At 37.5% G+C, this 20,960-nt stretch overlaps 2 protein-coding genes across 7 annotated transcripts in view; one reads left to right on the forward strand and one right to left on the reverse strand.

The window, feature by feature from the left end:
* Positions 1-20,960, forward strand: part of ATOH7 (atonal bHLH transcription factor 7) — a 52,802-nt gene that overhangs the window by 27,534 nt on the left and 4,308 nt on the right. The window contains exons 2-3 of one of the 2 annotated variants that reach the window (XR_011810439.1): positions 6,289-6,358; positions 8,366-8,429. The exons of the other annotated variant lie outside the window; for it this stretch is intronic. The gene's annotated coding sequence lies outside the window, so the exon portion shown is untranslated. The remainder of the gene's footprint in view (positions 1-6,288; positions 6,359-8,365; positions 8,430-20,960) is intronic. 2 annotated transcript variants of the gene reach the window in all.
* Positions 1-20,960, reverse strand: part of MYPN (myopalladin) — a 74,593-nt gene that overhangs the window by 13,058 nt on the left and 40,575 nt on the right. For all 5 annotated transcript variants that reach the window (XM_013092138.5, XM_027463312.3, XM_072040365.1 and 2 more), the window contains 10 exons: positions 20,669-20,740; positions 20,317-20,458; positions 19,322-19,345; positions 17,139-17,255; positions 15,994-16,360; positions 13,362-13,949; positions 10,758-10,905; positions 1,713-1,934; positions 1,032-1,181; positions 9-88 (listed from right to left, as the gene is read on the reverse strand). In XM_013092138.5, the coding sequence (XP_012947592.1) occupies positions 9-88; positions 1,032-1,181; positions 1,713-1,934; positions 10,758-10,905; positions 13,362-13,949; positions 15,994-16,360; positions 17,139-17,255; positions 19,322-19,345; positions 20,317-20,458; positions 20,669-20,740 (1,910 nt within the window). The remainder of the gene's footprint in view (positions 1-8; positions 89-1,031; positions 1,182-1,712; positions 1,935-10,757; positions 10,906-13,361; positions 13,950-15,993; positions 16,361-17,138; positions 17,256-19,321; positions 19,346-20,316; positions 20,459-20,668; positions 20,741-20,960) is intronic.

Raw genomic sequence — 20,960 nt, forward strand, 5'->3', positions numbered from 1 at the left:
CCTTTTACCTATGAGGCTGGATTGTTGATATTCGGCCCCGAATAGGGATACTCTGAACCATCAGGTGGCCTGAACAACTGACTCTTCCCTGCAAATCACAATGGAAACAGAATTAGAAGTTGATTAATAGTTCATTTAACTGTAAAGTATAAATATTTAACATCTACAATGCATTAGGATTTGTTTTTGTTATGTAAGTGAACTAAGTGTAACTACACTTTAGAAGCAACTGCTTTTAGTGTGTGGTGGAGTGCAGGTGAGGCAGGCGTTTCTTTGTGTGTCTGGAGCAGTGTTTCTCAAACTCTTCAAGGCTGATGCATTTTGCAAGGCTGTGGCAATGAATTTTTCAGCAGCGCTGTATAAACCGGCTTAGTGTCTGTATAAACCAGCTTGGTGTCTGTCCTTGCTTGCTCATTCCTGCTACTGTGTCTCCACAGGTACTGTCTGCTGCTCTATTTGTATTAGCATAGTTGTTGTTTGTGCTACCACGTGGAAACTGAGTATTTGGCTGAAGTCTAATTCAGAAAAAAAGTGAAAATTTCAACTGGAAAACTTGTCTGATCTAGTTGACTGTACAACTAAACAAACAGCTAAGCTAGCACATGGAGTGAAGAGGAGTGATTAGGGGACAAGACTACTTGCAGATGCACATTTTTTGCAGGCTAGATAAAGAATAATTGTGTTTGTTAATGCTTTCAAATTTGATGTACCTATTGGTTTCCCTTTGCTCTATTCTTCCTGCCTGACATATGATGTCTGCCTTGTCATTATATCTCAAAAGATAGCTGTCTACAACAGGCAGGGTTTCAGGGCAGGGGTTACTAATGTGGAAAGGATATCCTTAATGATTGTGACTGAGGTGAGTAAGAATAGGGGAGTAGTTTCATCATTCTGCATTATATTTCCCTCTCCTATCCTCTGAAGCATCTGATTTTTGATACAGTCACCACATTGACACATATTATACAAAGACAAAAAAAAAAAGCTTTTTTTTTTTTTTTTTTTTAATAGAGGAAAATATAACACCTTACTTGTGGGTTTGCAGCCATAATGGTATAGTTTCCATCATCATCATTAGTAGAAGTTTCAATATGTAAAGAACATGTTCCATCTTCCTCTCTGCTCATTTTGAAATGTGAGTTTTTCTTTGAAATCTGCTTGCCATCCTTGAACCAGTATACCTGATCAGAAGAAAGAAGTGACTTACTCTTGCTGTGTAATCAAATAGAAACTATAAATATGTAGGTAAGAACACAACAGAAGTTAACAAGTTGCTTGTATAAATTTTAAAATACCATAAAATTTACAGGTGGTTTACAATGTGAAATAGAATGATTCCAGGCTGAGCTGAGAAAACAATATGTCTCCTTTGCACAGCTGAAATTGTCAGCTTCTGTTTTCTTGGGTGTAGAAACTTTAGTGGTTATCTCGGACCAACTCTCATCTTTCTGAGAAGTTAATTTTTTTTTGTTTTGTTAGGACTTTCTGTTTTTCTTAGGTGGTTGAGCTGCAGTCCATACAGTAGAGCAAGGCCTGATACATGCTCAACAGCAGGTACTGTTACTTGAGCAAGTTGGGGGAAATAATTTGTTTTAAAGCTCTCTCCACAGAATCGTGTTCTTTAGAATGTGACTTGCCAGAGGGCTGTATAGGAAATAACAGGTAGTTAATTTTTATTCCTCCACAGCTAACAAACAGTGAGAATGACCTACCTTGGGAACAGGTATTCCAACAATTTTGCAAGTGAATGTGATAGGAGATCCTTCCATTACCCGGAAGTGCTTGAGTCTCTTATCAAAGATGGGTGCTATATATTTGCCTGTAGGGATTTCCTCATGTTGCACTTCATCATCTGATTCATCCACTGGGGTGCGTTCAAGGCGAAATTCTATTTCGTTCATCAGCCTCTGCTCAAAGCTTGAAATCCTGTATTCCTGCAGAGCGAGAGAGACACGACTCAGAGCCAGATGAGTCATGTTCTATGGTATTTGCAGTCATTTGCACCTTTAGACTAATGCTAAAATGAGTGAAAATAGAAAAACCTGTGCAAACTAGGACTTATTGAAACAGTCTGAATTTGGTCTGCAGGAACAGATTCTCACTGCATAGGAAGTTTGCACAGTTTTAGTAATGAAACTGAATGTTTTCAAAGGCAGCAAAAAAAAAAAAATAATCCCCAAAAGTGAAACACAAGTGCACTAAAACCCGTAGAATATTAAATAAATGGAAAACCATTATATCCCTGCATAAACGACCATTTCCATATAGTATGATGTTATTACGAGCCTCCTCCATAATGCCCTGATGTCAGGTAGAAGCCTCTTGTTACTTAGCTGAGCACTGTTCTGCATGAGGATGATTTTGTCAAGACCAAGAAACATTTGACCAGATGTTTCCTAATGTAACATGTGAAGCTTCACGCCAACAGCCAGCTTCAGGTTTTGAAACCAAACCTGTATTTATCCTCAGCATGGTAAAGCAATACAGATACACATGAACAGCAGCAGGAATATCTTACTTAAGTAATTAAATTTACTCGTGGAGAATAGAAGTTACTACCATATGCAGGCCTTTAGCAGTAACCGGATTCTTTTGTTTAGACCAGATTTTGTGCAGTTTGTGAGTCCAGAGCTTGCATTCTGGCTTCTGTTGTCTGACCGCTGACATTTCTGAGAGCAGGCTTCTGTTTTCTTCTATTCCCACAGCAAACACGGATTTTCAGAATCTCACCTTATACTGTCAGATATTTCTGTTATGATTTATTTTCTTTGTTAAAGAAATGATTAAAGAATCATCAAAATTTCCAAATTATGAGAAGTATATCCCTGATTATTTAGCCACTCCATCATACTTGCGATTGTGCTTTTTACCAATAGTTCCCAAGCATTAAGAAGCAAAAGTTGAGAAACATCACAAAATGTTAGCTAAAGAAGTCTTTGAATTCTTCGGGAGTCCATGGAGAGGGAAGTGACCAAAGGTTGAGAGGTTGCAGGGGAGTTATGAGGAGATGGGTTCTAGGGCTCAGTGTGAGAAATGGAAAGGATTAACATGACGGTCACAAAGCCTAAGTAAAAAAGTTCAAAATTGCTGTGGTGGCATAAATGCTCTAATAATATCCATCTTTGGTACTGTAATGGTAGATGTTGTTTAACGCTCTCAATCTAAAATCTTTTTTTTAGGGGGGATTGTTTGTTGTAAGATCTGCTCTACTAACATTAGCTATGGTAGGAAAAGCAGAGAGTTCAGGGTAAGGAAGAAAGTACTTTATGAAAGAACTGTTTTTGCTGTAAACTGAGCCCTCCTTCCGCGCATCCCTGTTTCTCTGATGCTGCAGGGCTGTTCCTTCCTCCTGTTGCTGGATCCCTCCTTCAAGATACCTTCCTTACCCATAACACTCTCTCTCCACTCTGACAGGGACAGGCTGTTGCTGATACTCTCTTCAAATATACCACTGCGAGTACAGCTTTGCCAAGAGCGAATTTTTGAGCTTGCACATCTGTAGAAGTGTGCAAGACATGCACCAAAGGGGGAGAGTCGGCCGCTAGATGGAACCGTCCACTTTCCTTGCAGGCTTTTGTTTGCTCTGGGTGCTGGCCTGCAGCTGATGACCAGCAAGCAGCCTTATAAAGTTTCATCTTGTTGAGCTTTTTTTGTTTCTCACAGCATGTCTCAGCAAATGACTTTAATAGATCAAATCTTTTATCAGTTAAGCCAGTGTAAAACCAGAGATTCTCTGATTTCTAACCAACTAGTGCTTGTAGTGGTTACATTGGTTATAGTGTCCTAAGCGGAAAGTTAAGCAATCAGTCTTTTAGCCTTGATGTTGAGAAAAGGTGTGCATGATTTTAGGAAGAATCAAGTGAAAATCCAGGAGTATCTGCTTTAAGAAATATCCCTGTGACCAAAAGGTACTGCAGTCATATTTTGTTTCTAGGATCAGCCATAAATTAAGGAATTCAAACGTAAATGATTTGTGGTGACCGATGGACTGAAGAACATATTTGGAGTTTGTTTTTCCTTCCACTTCTTTGAAATCTTTTAATAGATTCCTTCTTGTTGTTTTAGGTAGTTCTTGACAGCAGAAAGCAAAATCCGTGGCAAAAAATTGCACCTGCTCAGAAAGGATTATCTTGAGTCTCTTGAGTTTTCCAATAGAACCTGACTATACTACATATAATTCTTCTTAGAATTAAATTATTTGCAGTGATTTCACATGTTGTGTGGCCTTTGGAAATGTGGAGGCTAATTTAGGACTAATTAAGCTAGGGGTAATCTCTTCCCCCTTTCCTTTCATTCATTTAATGAATTGTAATGTGATAAAAGGTCAGGACAGTATAGCAAATATGGTACAGATTCGCATTTCTGCCTGTCTAAACATGTTACTGCTTTTTGTGTAAGGAACTTTTCAAAAAAAAAATGTAATTATTTCTAGATATTTGTCCTATGACAGCATGTTTTAAAGTTAAATGCGCTGCTTTGCATGTATGTTTCTCATTTGTCGTACCTGAGCACTTTTTAGCAGTTATTCCCTTTGTGAAGATAAGCCATTTTTCAAGTGTTTATAGGGCAACAGAGCTGATGGACAAAGTAGGTGATGTGACCCACAACTTTGTTACCTCAAAAACTAAATACAGTAAATCCATGACAACTTTATACTCCAGAAGGGGAACTCTGAACTCAGATGAGAAAAAAATGAATGCAATAGTCTAGAAGACTACTAAAAAAGCAGTAGTCTAGAAGACTAAAAATTGGAAGAGGGCTTTTGCAAAAGTCAGTACCTTTTAGTTGTTAAGTGCAACCTAATTAAGAACAAAGGTTGAAAAGGCAGAGGGCCTGTCTTCTCTCATATAGAAAACAATTAAACACGCAAAATCAAGAAGAGAGCAGATCAGTTATTTACTGGCCTGCGAGCCTTACCAACAGCTAACATCATTCCTTTATAGCAGTACACAAATCTGCCACTAGACCATCTTAGTTGTGTATATTTTTAGCTGGATTGAGCTTAATGCATGTTAGAAAATATTGAACTTAGGTTTCCCATGGCCCAGAAGTGTTGCCTGTGTGTTGTGTTTATACTTTCATCTTAGCCCTTTAAATGTGATTAGTGTGCATATATATGTTTATTTAAGTTTACACACAAATCAACAAGATTAAATTAACATTGTTATAAAAATTCTAACACCAACTTTCATAGACTGAAGGTGTTATACCACACTTATGAAAAACAGAAATCTCTGAAATAAGGGGAAATAAATAGCCTTATAGAGAATATAAACTTGGAGATTTTGCTTGATTGGTAGATTTCCTTGTAGGATTAGCAAGAACAGAAAATATTTGTTAATATGGCTTTCTGAAGAACTGTTTTTATCACATAAGCCATAAAACTATTTCTGAATGTAATTACATAAGTGGAGTAGAGCAAAGTGTTTGTGGTTGTGTTTCAGACGAGTATTTCGTAAAGTGTCATACAAAGAACAAGTCAATTTGATTGCTGGGTATGATGTTAAAACTAGGCTGGAGTTCAGCATGCTAAGGAGACTAAGGCAAAGAGTACAAAGGTTCAAGCTCTGTTTCTGGGTCAAAAATGTAGGGGGCCAGCTGCACTTTGGCAACTTTTCTGGAACATGATATTTTTACAGACTAAAAGCCATGGAAATTACCACAATCATAAAGGTTAGAGGAGCTTTAGTTGAGAGTTGATTCTCATATACCATATAAAAACATTATTTTGATCACCACTCATTGCCAACTCCAGACAAGTTTCCCAGTTTATTCCCAGTGTTAGTGTTGTAACTTCTACTAGGTTGGCTATTTGGCAGTAATTCTAAATCCAGTTAGCAGTTTGTCTAAGAAACTGACATATATTTCATCTCAGTGACTATTTCTAAGCTGTTACACTCCTTGGCTTTAAAGTCTAATCTAGGCTACTCTGACTGAAGTCTTCTGTTTAGTTTGGATTCTTTCTCTCTACCCCCATACCACTCCTCCAGCAATCAGGATAAAAATACAACAGATCCAATGTGCGTGCTTTTCGTCATATATCATGTCCCATGCAGAGATAGCAGGGAAGTAACTTATTTCTTGCAAATGAATTATTCTGGGACTCTTACATAGCACAAGGCCTGAATATCATGCTATCCATATGTAAATACTAAGCCCTTGAAGAGACTAGGAAGTCAGTTGTGGTACACAATAGATGATGCTCAAAATATAATTCAGCTCAAAGTGACTGAGCAAGAGGAAAACAGAAGAGAAAAGAAATGAAGTTTTTATCTCTAACTTCCACAGACTTAGCTGGAGTGAACGGCTCAGGACCGTGTGCAGCAGCATGAGGAGCTCAGGTTTCCTGTCCTAGGCGGTGAGTTCTGCAAGCCAGGATCCTTACCAGAAGAAAACTTATTTGTACTTCGTTGTTTAGATCTAGGTTTTGAGAAGGCATCTGCAAGTGACTGTTCAGTGATTCATTACTATGATTATTGAGAATTTATACCTATTAATACTAAGATCTTCTAACTTGTCTTGGATGGGTTCTTAAATCTCTTTCATTTCTAGTTCAGAGCAAACTTCTATGAGGACTCCTTGGGGTTTAATTCCCATCTGTAGTTCAAAATTATCTACATTTGCTGACTTTGGGATATGATATGAAGTTTGTCTTTGAGCAAGCTTTATGGAGTGGTTGAATTAAGCGTAATTATTGTGCTCTGGGGAATAGACTTATTGATTCTTGGGACCTTTCCGAGGCTGACTTAGTACAGGAACTGCAGGAAGATGATTGTGTTTAATCACTGTTGAGGTATTAGTGATGATGTGGCCTGTGTGGTGAGTTGGGTTCTGCAGATGACTCTACAGACTATGGTCTTAAATGTTCTAAAAGCTTTTGGACAAACGCTACATTTCTTCTGCTCCTAAATTTATTGTACAGTATATACTAGCAAAAGTAAAGAATATTCATTTGAGGGCTGTGAATAATGCATTTTCTAAACAGCTGTGGTTTTTCTCTTTGTCCTAAAAGTAAGGCAGTGACCATGCTGCTCTCTGGGTCTTACATAAGACACAACCAATGAGCATTGCCACATGCTATTCTTCATAGTAAATGACACACATATGTGGGCACAATTTATAATTCGTATTGAAAAAAGATGTTAAACAGGCCTAGGTACTTACTTCTTCCCTTCTTTTATTATAACATAGTTAATTGCTTTAATTCTGTTACTGCACAGGATTTTGAGGTTTAATTACTTCAGTTTTCTGTTTGATATTATTTGTATAGCAAAGATTTAAGGTAATAATGCCTTCAGTTTCTAAGATTAGCTTGTAAAGCATAATTTCCTCTATTTATAGTCCCATTGATGTGAAGCCTGTTAATGTTTTCAACTAGGAATTTAAAATAATCACTTTGCATTACAAATTTATATCTTTATTCCTTAGATTGTATGTCTGTCCTTTTCTTACCATACTTACTTTTACTTCTATGTGGCATATTCTGAATGAATGTTATGAAGATATATTACTTGCAGGGAAGGTGAGAAGCCTGATGGACTGTATAGACAGACTTGGGGAAGTGGAAACATGCTCTCTGTTCATCAAGGAGTTGGACACTCACTCAGTTTATGAGACTTGGATGCTTTGTCTCACAGGATTTCAAACTCAGTCTCCAAGAGGAAGCTCTAAGCTGCATTCTAATGCAGCATTGTGGAAGTGGAAATGAGAAGGAAGTTCTGTCCTTGTTCTCTTTCTCTGTGTGTAAATAGTTAAGTGTCCACTAGAGCAAGGACAGAGACCTAGGTGTTTGTCCTAGCTCCTAGGCAGAAGAGTGGATTCTCCTTCTTTCTCAGCCTGTCCCTACCTCTTTTCTCCAGCACAAAGTGGAAGAAAGAATTCTAACAGCTTCCTCAGACAACCATAATCATTAGAGCTGAAATGCTCTCCGAAAAGTCCTGCTAAAGGAGGGCCTGTTCCATGCTGCCTCAAATTCTTATTTTTGTTCACTGAGCTGGAGAAGGCAGGAGAGGGACTCATGTCTCCTATGTCTCCTGGTCAGACAGCTGTTCTGAAAGGTGGAATTTCCAGATTTCTGTGTTGCTGCTAAAGAACAGTTAATGATCTGTGCAAGCTGGGACAGCACCAACCATTCACTGTACCCACTGGCACGGGGTCATGCAGTCCTTCTGGGAGTGAAGAGTTTTATGTTGGACTGTCTTGAGGCTAAGGAAGAAAATGGGTGAAGTCTCCCATATCTTGGGATTTGTCCTAACCAATTCCTGCAAGTGGATAAACCAATCCTCATTTAGTGTATCACCTGTTTGAAAGAACTGAGCAAATCTGACTTTAAGACATTTGGAATAACTGAACACATTTTTTCCAGCATTTCCAGTGGTGATGAAATTTCACCTGGCAATCTAACATACTACCATCTGCATAAATGACAGGTATGGTGTTATTTCTGGTAAAAATGACAGCTTATTATTACATGTGCTTGATCAAAAGTGAAACTAGAATCTTAGCAAAATTTTATCTGTATTTCTATCAAAACTGCATGATTATCATTGCTGTAAAAGACTGAAGGCAAATGTGTTCTGTTCTCTGCAACAGCAAAATCACCAACTGCATTCTGATTCTAGATTTCTGTATTGTTGGTGATGAATGATGTACTGGATGAAACAGAAGGAGTACATCTGGATTATTAGATACCATGCTGAATGCATAATGCTGACACACAGGAAAATCTTGACTTGTAAGCTAAACACTTATCATATGGAAGTCAATGATAATAATAAATAGTGCACCAGGATGTAAGTCTATCATATTAATTACTGCACTTTATATAGTAATATTAATCAATACAAGTACTTTAAGATATAGATCGTCATTTACAGCTTTTATTTTGGATGATCCCTACATGTTCTACACATACTGTAGATGAGACCAAGTGCTGCAATTGAAATATGAGATAACAGTAAGGAAAATGCTATGGAACACATTTTATGAGAGGGAATTTTTGAAATAGTATGTAAAAAATGCAAGGAGGCCAACACTTCAGGATTCTTATTGGATGCTGTGCTCCATTCATTATGCAGTGATCTCATACAGAGGGGAGTTGCATTTGTATTTATGAGAAAGTGAGTAAGAGGCTTTTTCCTCCCATTATAATAAACAATTTAATGTAAATGTACAATATATAGGATGAATATGTCTCATTTTAAAATTTGTATGAACTACAAAAAGAAAAAACAGGACAAAATCTGCAGGTGTGAATCCACCTCTACAAAGTATGACTCGCATGATGTTGATTGTTCTGTAAATGGCAAAGCTGTAGGAATTCTGAAAAATACTATGCATTGCCAAGTCTTTAAGTAATACTTCTTAAATAAGAAGTATTCTGCTTTCACTGAGGAGAAAACTCAGACTTGAACGTTTTCAGTGTTTTAAAGATTTTTGAATCGAGCTTTAGGTTTGGTGTCATACAGAACAGTAAATAAGTATATAAATAACTTCTGCTGTCAGCTGCTAACTTTGACGCTGGTGGTGATCATTGTTTCTAAAGGGGTTATCATGCAGTTAACTCAAAAGACTGGTTGGTATTTCATAATAGTTCTCTAAATAGTTTGTCTTACTACCATGGCAAGTACAAATCGTAATACTTGTGATTCATCTGCAAAACATACTGCTTTGCCAGTTGTTTTGCTCAAAAGTGCTGTGGCAGTGTGATCTGTCAGAAGGAAGGGTCAAGAGCAAACTTTAAAAAACAGGTATTATGCTGCAGTTGTCCACAGAGGGCAATTTATTCCAGAAATCCCATGGCTTTTTGCTTATCTTTGCATGTTCTATGTCAGAAGGGCTAACAAATGTGAAAAGTTCCCTTATTGATGACAGATCAGGATAAACCATTATTTGCTGTGTTAAGCATGAGCTGGCAGGATGACGATGGAGGGCTCCATGGTCAAGGTGAGAGCAGAATAATCGCCTGCAGGCAGAACAGCTATCTAGCAGTGCTTAGGGCACCCTGCAAGGGTGGATGAACCTGCCTTACTGTGATTTTAACCTCAAAATATTTTTTATTCCTTCTTTAATTTTGTAAACACTGCCCAGACTGGTGAATTGATTGATTCCAGTTAAGAAGGAACTGATATGTTTTAACTTCAGCTTTGTAGAAGGCTTCTTGTTTTCCTAAATTCTAATAATGACAGCCCTAAACTTAGTGTCTGCCAGTAACAGCTACCAAAACTTCTTTGTTAAGTACTTTCCTAACAACTTCCAGACAATTCATACGTATCGGGAGATTTGGAAAAATATTTAATGCTAAAAAATGAAAAAATGTATTTTAGTTCAATCAAAGTGAAAGCAGAAACCTTTTTGTTACAGTTTGATTACCTTCCTCTTTAGATTGGGTTAGAAACATACAGTGTCTGAATGCGTGTGTGTGCAGTGAGTTGAGCAGCTTGTAAACTAAAAGATGAAATCCTGTGTGCAGAACGTTATATGAAAATAAAAAAGTTTTGCATTCCTACCATTCTCTAATTGAGATTATCAGAAATGAAAATTGCTATACAGTCACAAAGCAAAACCTCTACAGCTGCATCCCCTTGGACTTCCTATTTAAAGCTCCAGTTTGCTATTCCAAAACAGTACTTACCACAGACGCTTACTCTGCAGAGTAGTGTAGCTGCTCAACCATGCAAACACCTTTTGTGCCACAAGTCATAATACATGCCTTGTTCACAAGTGAAATTTATTTTAATGACACTTGTTTTTCTTACCTGCTGACTACTTTGTTGATTAATATCCTCTCTGAAATGTAGTTTTCTTTCCAGGTCCTTCACAAGTGCAGCTTTATTTTCCCGAATAGAATCATCTGTTGCTAATGGCAGAGGCTTCAGATTTTTCTTTGTTAATCCCTGGGTTGAGCTATTAAAAGAAAATTCTCACACTAACATGCAGCAACCAGTACAGATATTTATATATACAGTCACCTGTGATATAATATGTTAAGCTTCAGTTGTCTGGAGGGACTTATTATTTATTTACATAGAAGCCAAAGCACAAGATAGGATTTGTTTTTTTTTGGTACTGTTTTTATGATGCATCCCATTCCCATTAATGCCATCAGGAATTAAAGACACACATCTTAAAGAGAATAAGCGCTATAATACTGCAATAAAATTCTATGTTCTATTTATACTTATCCTAGAATAATGATGTTGCAATGGATGCTGAAGAGATGTGCAAAGGTATTACTGTAGGTGTACAATTAGTGCATTTTACTGTATCAGGCAATAATTTAGAAAGTTAATGCAATTTCCTACTGATCTTTATCTTACAACTTCAGTGATTACTTATTCCTCCTATAGTCCTTCATTTTTCTCACCCTTTTATGACACCTAACATAACATCTCTCTTTATTTATAGATTTAGTGTTGTTTTATTTAGCAGGGTTTGATAATAGTTTTTTAAATAATATCAAGGGACGTGATATTATTATAATGCATTGCTGAAACACAACAGCCACACAATGTTTGAGAGAGTGCAGTGTTCCAGTAGCTTCCCAGTAGTTGGGATCCTTATAACAGGGGTCTAGGTAAAAGGCATAACTGATCGTTGCTGTGCAAGATACCTGCCTTGTGGAATGTCCTGCAGGCACAGTGACCTTTCAGCTCCGAGTCTCAGCACAATACGCTCTGGTTATGTGAGAACTCAGCTCACAGGGGAATGGTGAAATGTAAAAGACAGTATCTAACTGCCCTTGCTGGTAGGCATAGTGTAAAGATTTATTTGATCATGCCTTCATAATGGTTTATTTGGTATGACAGTTACAAAAAGTGAAGCACCTTGCAAACATTAAGTGTTATTAGTGCAAATCAATTGGACTTGAGCGTTTGTGCACTAGCTCTGAATGGGAGGAAGGGTAGTGGATGTGCAGTTGCATTTGATTTGTGCTTTCTGGGGCAACTTTATGGAAGCAGGTTGAAGGCTTGAGTTGGGTATAGTTAAAACCTTCACTGTGAACCTGCTAACCTTATTTTATAAGGCCTGCCCATGATGCCAGGGCCTTGAAGTACCCGAGGCATGTGCCACAGGGTAGCTGTAATTACCTGCCTGTGCTGGGCAATCAGGAAGTCTGGGAGCAGAGGTGCAATAACGGATTAAAAGCAAGATTTCCCTGCCAGAGTGGTGAGTGCTCTGTATGCAGGGACACTTTCTCTGTTACAATTACAGGTTGGTGGATGTACTATCAGCAAAGTAAATAGGAGCTTGGGACTTACTGATGGCTATCACTACTTTGAAGTGTACCATTGGTAAAAAGGGGAAATATTCCTTACTTTGTGCAGAATTTGGAGTTCTGCAGATAAAGAGTTTTATCAATCTACTGGTGCAATTTCTTATTGATGAACACATGCTAACACAGGTTACCAGATTACCATGCTAACGCAGGTTTCAGTGTCTACAAAAGAGGTATTAATTTAAAGTCTTCTAGTTAAAAGGGAACTCATAAGGCCACAACCTTTCTAGTACATCATCGTCCTCATTTGCTTGTGTGGTGGTAGCCATTTTGTCACAGAAATCATTCTGGCTGTGAATTAAAAGATTTCTGTGCAAGCCATTAGCTCTCCTGAGATTTTCTAGGAGACTTTAAATACAGAAGGTATTGCAGCCAGAAAAATAACTTTACAGAAAAGTAACATTCCACAACTTACTTCTTCAATTTATCTGGCCTAAGAAATAACGTATTATGAGGTAGGATAGGTAAGAAGGTTTTTATAGCTCATATAGGCAAAAGGGCTTTTAGGCAAATGGTCCTTTATAGCTTATATAGGCAGATGGAGTGGCTTATCCTGCGAGCTCATGGTGAAAATTCTTTTCTCCCACTAGAACAGTTCTGTGAATCTCTGACTGAGCCCCCATATTCTTGTCTGTATCTGTTTGGAAACTCCCATTTCTCTATCCTGAATTTATATTACCCTTAAGAGAGGAGATAAATAAAATGAATAAAATGCATAACTGTAACCTTTACCTTTTTTTTTTTTTTTTTTTTTTTTTTTTTTTTTTTTTTTAATAGAAGCAGTTTTCTCTTCCTTTCTTATATGAATGTAAAGATGAAGTGACCAGAATATGAAATATGAGTAACTCACTTTTCTATTATATGAATGATTTGCATTCTAGGAAAATCTCCGCTGAACACTTGAACAAAAATACATCTTAGTTTCTTTTACAAGTATTTCACGTCACGTAACTCACTTTTCTATTATATGAATGATTTGCATTCTAGGAAAATCTCCGCTGAACACTTGAACAAAAATACATCTTAGTTTCTTTTACAAGTATTTCACGTCCCTGCTTCTGCACATACAGTTCATACTACTTACGTGACTGGTGTACTTTTGGGCAGCCCCATAGCATTGGTTGATGGTGCAGAAGGAAGTGAAGGAAGAACAGCGCTAAGGAAAGCTACTGGATTTGGAATTCGGCCAGTTGGGGAGACAGGAGTAGGAGTCACACTCTGTGGCTGAAATTGTTTTACACTGGATGTAGACAGTGTTAACGGAGGCACTGTGGATTCTTTTGGGCTTGATAGAGACTGATCACTTTTGCTTGTAAATGCTCCTGATGGCCTTGATGGTGTAGGTGGAGGATTTGCCGTGACATTTTCCTTGTTATTTGTTCTTTGAGTTCCTTGAGAGACACTGCTGTATATTGTCACTGAGGAGCTAGAAGAGGAAATGGTAGGCGGTGGGGTCTGTGGCGATAGGAACTGCTTAGGTCGGGTATAGTTGAATGCTTGTGAAGCAGAGGCTTTGCTTTGTTTGTACATGGTTGAGGTGGATTGTTGACTGAATGAAGTAGCAGAATTCAATAAAGCTGTGTTGAATGACAGCTCTCTTGTAGATGTCTGATGCACAAGCTGTTGCTCAAGCAAGACTTGGTTGTGGAGCTGTTTTAACTGGGTCTGATCACTGCATGCAAAGCAAAGATAAACAAGATTGGTCATGAGCCTGGTTGAAGCCCTGAACATGCTGGCTGATCATGTTTCCATATGCGAATTGCGAGAGAAAAGACCTATGGCCTGTGAGAGGTAGGGAAAGCTGCTAAATGACATATTCTCTGACATTATGGGAAGAGCATAATATTAGTTGGCTACAAAAATAAACTTTTCTTTCCTCTGTCCTTCCTTGGAAGAGTCATGATAAAAGCTTTTGGACTGAAAATTATTTGATTGAAAGATGATCCTTGCATTTTAACACATAAAAAATAAATAAAAATCTTACATGAAGATATTTAAGGGATAACATTGTTAAGTTCTGCTCTATGTCACCTTAGTACATCTCTACTTGTGTAATAAAGAGTAGGACTGGGTTTGTCGAAATGAGAATTTGCAAGCCAGAGTGCAGTTATTCACCTTCTGTTAAAGTGAGCTTGGAAACCAGTATTCTGGCTGATAGAACTTGGCAATAATCCATCAAAAGAGACACCACCAATGTAGTTTAGGTGGCATTGACATTTAGCAACAGGTAATAGTGCATCTTTCAGAGTGTATTTGCACCTCATGCAATTGTTATTTCTGAGATGCTCTCTATTGTATGTGTCTTCAGAGCTTTTCTACTTTGCAGTTAAGAAAAACTATTTTACATTGTCAAGTGGTATATTTTGTTATTGCATGTATGGAAATACAGGCTAGCTTTTCTCCTTACAAAAACAGAAACAACATAGTGGATTTGGAAAATTATCATGTAATAAATTGTCCAGTATTAAATAAATATCATCAAAAAGTTAAAAATGTAGAAGTGGAAACACAATGGTACTGGTAAACCAAATACAAGAAGTTAAGTGAATTTATTTAAAGGAATTACTCTTTCTATAATTTACTAAACAAAAATCCCATTAAAGGTAGATTAAGTTAGCAATTTCAAGCTTTTGAAAATTGCAGAGTTAGAGAATTAGAAGTTGTGCAATTCTGATTTTATCTCCTTCATATGCATCTGCTCAATAGTGTACTGTATAACATTTTGTAGATTTTTTGAGAGAAATCCTGGTTTATGCAAGCAGTGATGTGAGCTGTGGGCAACTTAACGTCTGCTTCTACTCATCCCTTAAATATAGCTTTAAAAGTCAATAGGGCTGTGCGTCTGGGCTTGAAAAATAAATAAATAAAAGTTCTTGCTCTCCTACATGGTATGCAAGTTCTGTTTTCTCGCTTGTCATGTTTATCCTATGAAATTACATCCCTGCTTAAGGATATCAGTGAATTATTTTATAAAAGTCCTTTCTGAAGCTTTAGTTAAAGCTGCTGCCTATTTAAGAAGTGAACTCTGTGTGCTTTTTGTTAAACTAGTTTTTAGAGGTTCCAAAAATACTGAAAAGATATTTCTTAATAAACTGCAGTGTGCATTCCAGAGATCATTCTGTAAGAAAATTACACTATTCCTTAAACATCCCCCTTGGACTCACAGTGCACTAATCATGCAGGTGCTCTTTAGTTTATGTGGTTTCACATTATCAAACACTTGCAAGTATTTTTTTCTGTTTTAGGAGGAATTATGTTTGTGAGACATAAAATCATGAGGCATGGCCTTTGGGACTACAGTTGTTGGCCCATACTGTATGCAAGACGAGTACGTCTGCTTTTTGCAAAACTGCATAACGAGAATTGAATGAGTTATATTGGAAGAACCTGCTTTTATTTTCCCTGCACAAAAACAATTTTGTTCATCTGTTATTTGCGGTAGAAGATGTGGAATTAAATAAAATATAAAAGGGAAAATATATTCCTTTGGAACACACTTTTCTCAAGAGAGATATACAGAAAAATCTCTCTGTCTCTTTGGAAGTGCTTTCTAAGGCTTAGTTGGTTAATTAGGCCAGCACCGTGTGATACTGTCTTTTTGTTCCATGCTTGTGTTTTTGTCTCCACAGTGTCCTGGTGTATGAACAGACATGTGATAAAGCAGATACAAAATAATAGCAATCATGCTCCTGAGACTTAGAATACCTTTTACTTACAGCTTTGGTTTAGCCAGTACTGGAGGGGGTTCCTTGGATGGTGATGTTGGCTCTGGTACTTTCACTGGCTGTCCATTAATCCTGTCCTGGAAGTAGTTGGGTCCTCTTTGGTTTGTGGTGCCAAGTCCATCCTCTGGTGGTGACTCACTTTCTTTGTCATCTTCAGGCAGCTTGAAGTGCACACGGAGACCTATCTTGGAACTCGATCTGGGTTCGTTGTGGTTCACAAGAACACCTTCAAGTTTAGGTTTGAGGGGTTGATTTACATGTTGGGAAGGAACATGTGGGGGAGACTGATGTTCAGCAGCAACTAAGTTGATTGAGCTCATTGTGTGAAGGGCAGCAGCATTACTACTGTCTTCAGATGCTGAAATAATAAATACCAGAGTTTTGATGATACATAAATACCATAAATGACAGTGAAATGAAATCAGAAAAGATACATTTGGAAAAACCTTCTCTAATGTCCTGGCCAGCTGTTGGAATGAGTAATTTCACTTCATTTGTTTACCAACAAACTCCCTTAACAAAATAGTATTGTAAAAAGGGAAAGGTGGGAGGAACAGCCACAGCCCTGGTTTGGAAGATCCAGTAGTGGTCTACAGCCATGAATTCCACCAGCATCTTTGCAATACAAACTTTCTTTTCAGAGAGTTCTCAAGCTTTTTAGTTGTTCAGAGCACTGCCAGGACTTAAGCTGAATTGGAGTTGTTCAGAGCACTGCCAGGACTTGAGCTGAATTGGAGTCCCCAGCGTGCTATGCTTTTACATACAGGTTCTTCACTCACCTACCTCCTTAGTGCCTTGGCAGTATAAATCACGTAGCCAATATGAAAGAATCTGTTTTGGGGGTTCCTATTATGGGTTCTGCACTAAAGGTTTATTAAAGAGCAAAGTAGGCAGTCCATGGAGATTCCACAAATGGCTATTGCCCAACTCTTGAAGTCAGCAAGAGTCTTGTTTTAGGAAGGGCTGTGTGGGATTCATTCCCTAACGTTGCTTGCTGCTTCATGTTTCTAACTGGGGAAAGACACTTTGGAAAGACATAGCAATCTGTAAGTTTGATAAGCAGCCTGGAGCACACAGCACATCAGCCTTCCCTGCTTGTATTTACTAGCCAGCAAAGGACTCAAACAATCTCTTACCTTTGACAGTTAGACGAGCTATACTAGATACTGTGCCATATTTATTGCTTGCAGTGCAGGTGAAACTGCCAGAGTCTTCTGAAAATACTTCAGCAATAACCAGAGTACAGATTTCCTCTGCAAAGCATCAGAGCAGTATTATTACTTGAAATAAGCACACATTGAACAAACACACAAAGCCTCGACTACACTAGGGGATGTTTCCTGAAGGTTTTCCACCTTGCTCAGTTTGATTTTATTTTCATCTGTATTATCAATTTTGGCAGCCTTTGTGTGCAGCAGCTGTTATCAGCATTGTGTGCAGCAACTGGTACCCTCTGTGCTCCAGCATGCCCAACAAAAGTGAAGAACAGGTGGCAGCAGTGTCTGGAAAACATTAGAGAATGTCCTCCCAATCACATGAAGTACAGACTTTCTTTATGAAGAACTTAATATTGAATCTGGAGAAATAAAATGCAGTCTGTACTCACAAGTCACTAATATATATATATTTATCTCTTTGCAGATTGAAAGGTTAGTTATAATTAACTGGGAATAATTCAAGTAGAGACACTGTAAAGTGAAGAAATGCAAAATACATACTTTTAGGCCAGCATTTTTCAAAAATACTATGCAGATCACCAGATAGATGGGATCATGCTAATTGTGCTTATAGGAAGTTGCCTTTTCTCTTTGCAAAGAAGACTCATGTGGGCATGAAAAAATGTTAGTGCAAAACTGTAGCAACAGAAACGAAATTCTGTCTCGAAAAGTCAGTCTGGGGTTATGACATTCATCCCCAATCTGTGTCTGATGTCCAGGCAGCAGTACTAGCTGATAATAACTGTGGTGGTAGGATTTTACAACTTTTTTTTGGTCAGGTATATGGAATGGGGAGGGTGGGTAACATCTAAAGGGTACAGAAACATAGGCTGATAGCATTTCTTCAGTTAATAGCCAGTGACTATTTTGCTACCATTTTGCATGAAACTTTCTTAAAAAAGTCACTGGATTAATATTTCATTATAGCTCTTATAGAAGACCATACAACATTTAAATGTAATTGTTTCATGTCATCACTGTGGAGAATCTAGCAGCAACAAAGATTATTTGCTAACAACCATAGGAGAATCATAGTTTATTATAGTAGTAGGATTATAGAACTAGTTTAAGGCATTAGAGTATCTAGTTTATAGTACTTGGATTTGCCAACCACTGCATGCGTGGAAATCCAGATTCCTTCTGAATGAGCAGCAGGTGATGAGGCAGTGACAACTGCACCCGACTGATTACCCTCTGAAAACTGTTTCACATTACTCAGCAGTGATGCCACTGGACACTAAAGGAATGGCATCGGTGGGTTCTGGTAGAAGCTCCGCTTATTCATTCCTAAGTCTAAGAGACAGACATTGCAGAGAGAGGGGAAATCCTATAGATTTTGGAATAGTCTCTTTCAAGATACTTTTTGGAGTAAAACGCTTTTAATATGAAAAGGACAAAAGTTACAGAAGTCTGTATTTCATAAGAATTGATACTCCTTTGGTTATTTTCTGTCTAAAGAGGGGCTCCTTTATTTTTTCATAGCGAAGAGCATAACGGAGAGGGTGATCGTCTCATGGAGAAGTAATCAAAATCGATGAAGTTCCTTTGCTCCAATCAAGCAGAGTAGCCTGTGTTTTCCTCTGAAATTAACAAATCCAGCCACTTTTATAGGATTTGCTGATATCAGGGGTAGAACACCTGATGTGATACTCTCATATTACACTGGTAGGGTGCAAAGGGAATGGCTGACATGGCTAAACATCTGATGCAATGTTCCCTAACTGGTGAACTAGATAAAAATAGCTCAGTCCTGCATCATCTGGTGTACTTCTGAACTTCAGATATAGGGAACCCTCATACGTTAATTTTGTTAATCTTCAGCTTTGTAAAAAGTGAACAGATCCTGAGTTAGAACTGGGACAAAGCAGAATGGAAACATTATTTTCTTGAAGTGATAAAATTCATTTAAGTTACATGTTTATGGAACATTCGACCATTCTAGAAATGCCTCTCACTAGTAACTATAGAACATGGGAAAATTAAAAATTGCCGTAATTAAACTGTGGAGTTTAAATAATGGATTTTTTTTTTTTTTTTTTTTGAGGTTAAACCACCGTATTTGTATAATCAAAAAAAAAGATGAACTTTTTGATGATCCTCACCTGGTTCAGCCATAGATCGTGGTTCTAAAGGAAAGAAAAGCAGAATTAGCAGATGGAATATGTTTACTTTTGCTTTTTTTTTTTTTGAACACTAACTATAAAGCTTGATCTTCTCTATATGATAGGATACTCCCTTTGATGTAGTTTTCTGTTTAAAGGGTAGTGGAGACAGCCAAGCATTGTGCTCAATGGTATGTCAAATCCACTGAACATAGTGGACACCTTTGACCACTTACAAATAGGAGATGAATTCTTCAAGGAGTTTTCTGCAATCTTAATATTACTTTAGTATTTACGACAATTTCTGAAACTATTCCACACATGAAATCAAGTTATGATAAAAAAAAAATATCTTTCATTTAGGTTTGATTTAGTGGGATATTTAAGGAATTTCTATTGAGTTTTAGCAGTTTTAGCTGTCCAGTGGCATGAAAACCACAGACATTTCAACTGCATTAGAAAAGGGAAGTAAAAGTATGTTTTCAACCCATCATGTATCATGTGCACACACATGTATAGGTGAGCATGCAAGAGTCATGTTATAATGTAACATGTATAAATACAGTTACTTTTGTGGAGAGGTAAGCAATCACTGTCCATAAGCACTTGTACAACTATAAGCACAGTCACTTAAGTAAAAGATGGGGCACCTTACAGGCGATGGAACTCTACATAAATGGTGCAGAAAGAAGAACAATCAGAAGAAGTAAGACTAAATTAGAAAAGGACATTGCAGTGACAATGGGATCAAAGCAGAAGGCAAAACAATGTAACAGTCTGGGGAATCTCAGACACATACTACCTCTTAGTATGCTGTTCAATTCATCTCCAGTTTTGGCTTCTGTGACCCAGATTTATTGCTGTAAATAAGGCTTATATAGTTCTTACCATTCTAATAAGAAACTTAAAGTGTTATATAATTAAAACTGCTATATTAGCAGTTTTGTTTCTTGCCTATATTTTGTATTTGCAATATTTCCACACAAGAAACTTACTTTTCTGTAATATCCGAAAATCTGGAGAATCTTCTATCAGTGTTCCTTCTCTGTACCATTCAACCTTTGGGGACGGAGCTCCTTTCACCCGACATTCAAATACTACAAGCTGCCCCTCAGAAGCTGAGATGTCCTGTAACATCTAATAGAGAAAATGTATAAACACAATCAGTAAATGTTTTATTGATCTGGAAGTAATATTGATTTTAGAAAGATTTCATACAGTCATTTGAGTCCTTGAATGCCTTAAGAAAGGCATTTTTTTTCCCTTTCATAGCTAGAAAGTTTTAATTATCTCTCCAAACAATTAATTGGCCTCTTTTCTTATGAAATACATCATGAAGCAAGTTACCTTTGTAAATACAGGAGCAGCAACTATAGGTCTTCCATCCAATCCTTGCAAATAGTTAGTGGGGCTTTGAGCCTGCGGGTTGCAAAACATCACATGGTGTTTAAGTGAATATAGGCTGTTTTTCCACATACAGAAGAAACATGATACATCCCTTACATGCTAATTAAATACTTTGAAAATTGAAAGGCTCAGGCACCCCCATTCTTGGCTGTTAAATGGAAAGAGCTTCCTGTAAAAATTTTACTCTAGAGTAAATAATATCTGGGACTGAAGAGTGAAAAATATACTGGGT

Source organism: Anas platyrhynchos, chromosome 6, assembly GCF_047663525.1.
Source record: "Anas platyrhynchos isolate ZD024472 breed Pekin duck chromosome 6, IASCAAS_PekinDuck_T2T, whole genome shotgun sequence".
Taxonomy (NCBI): Eukaryota; Metazoa; Chordata; class Aves; order Anseriformes; family Anatidae; genus Anas; species Anas platyrhynchos.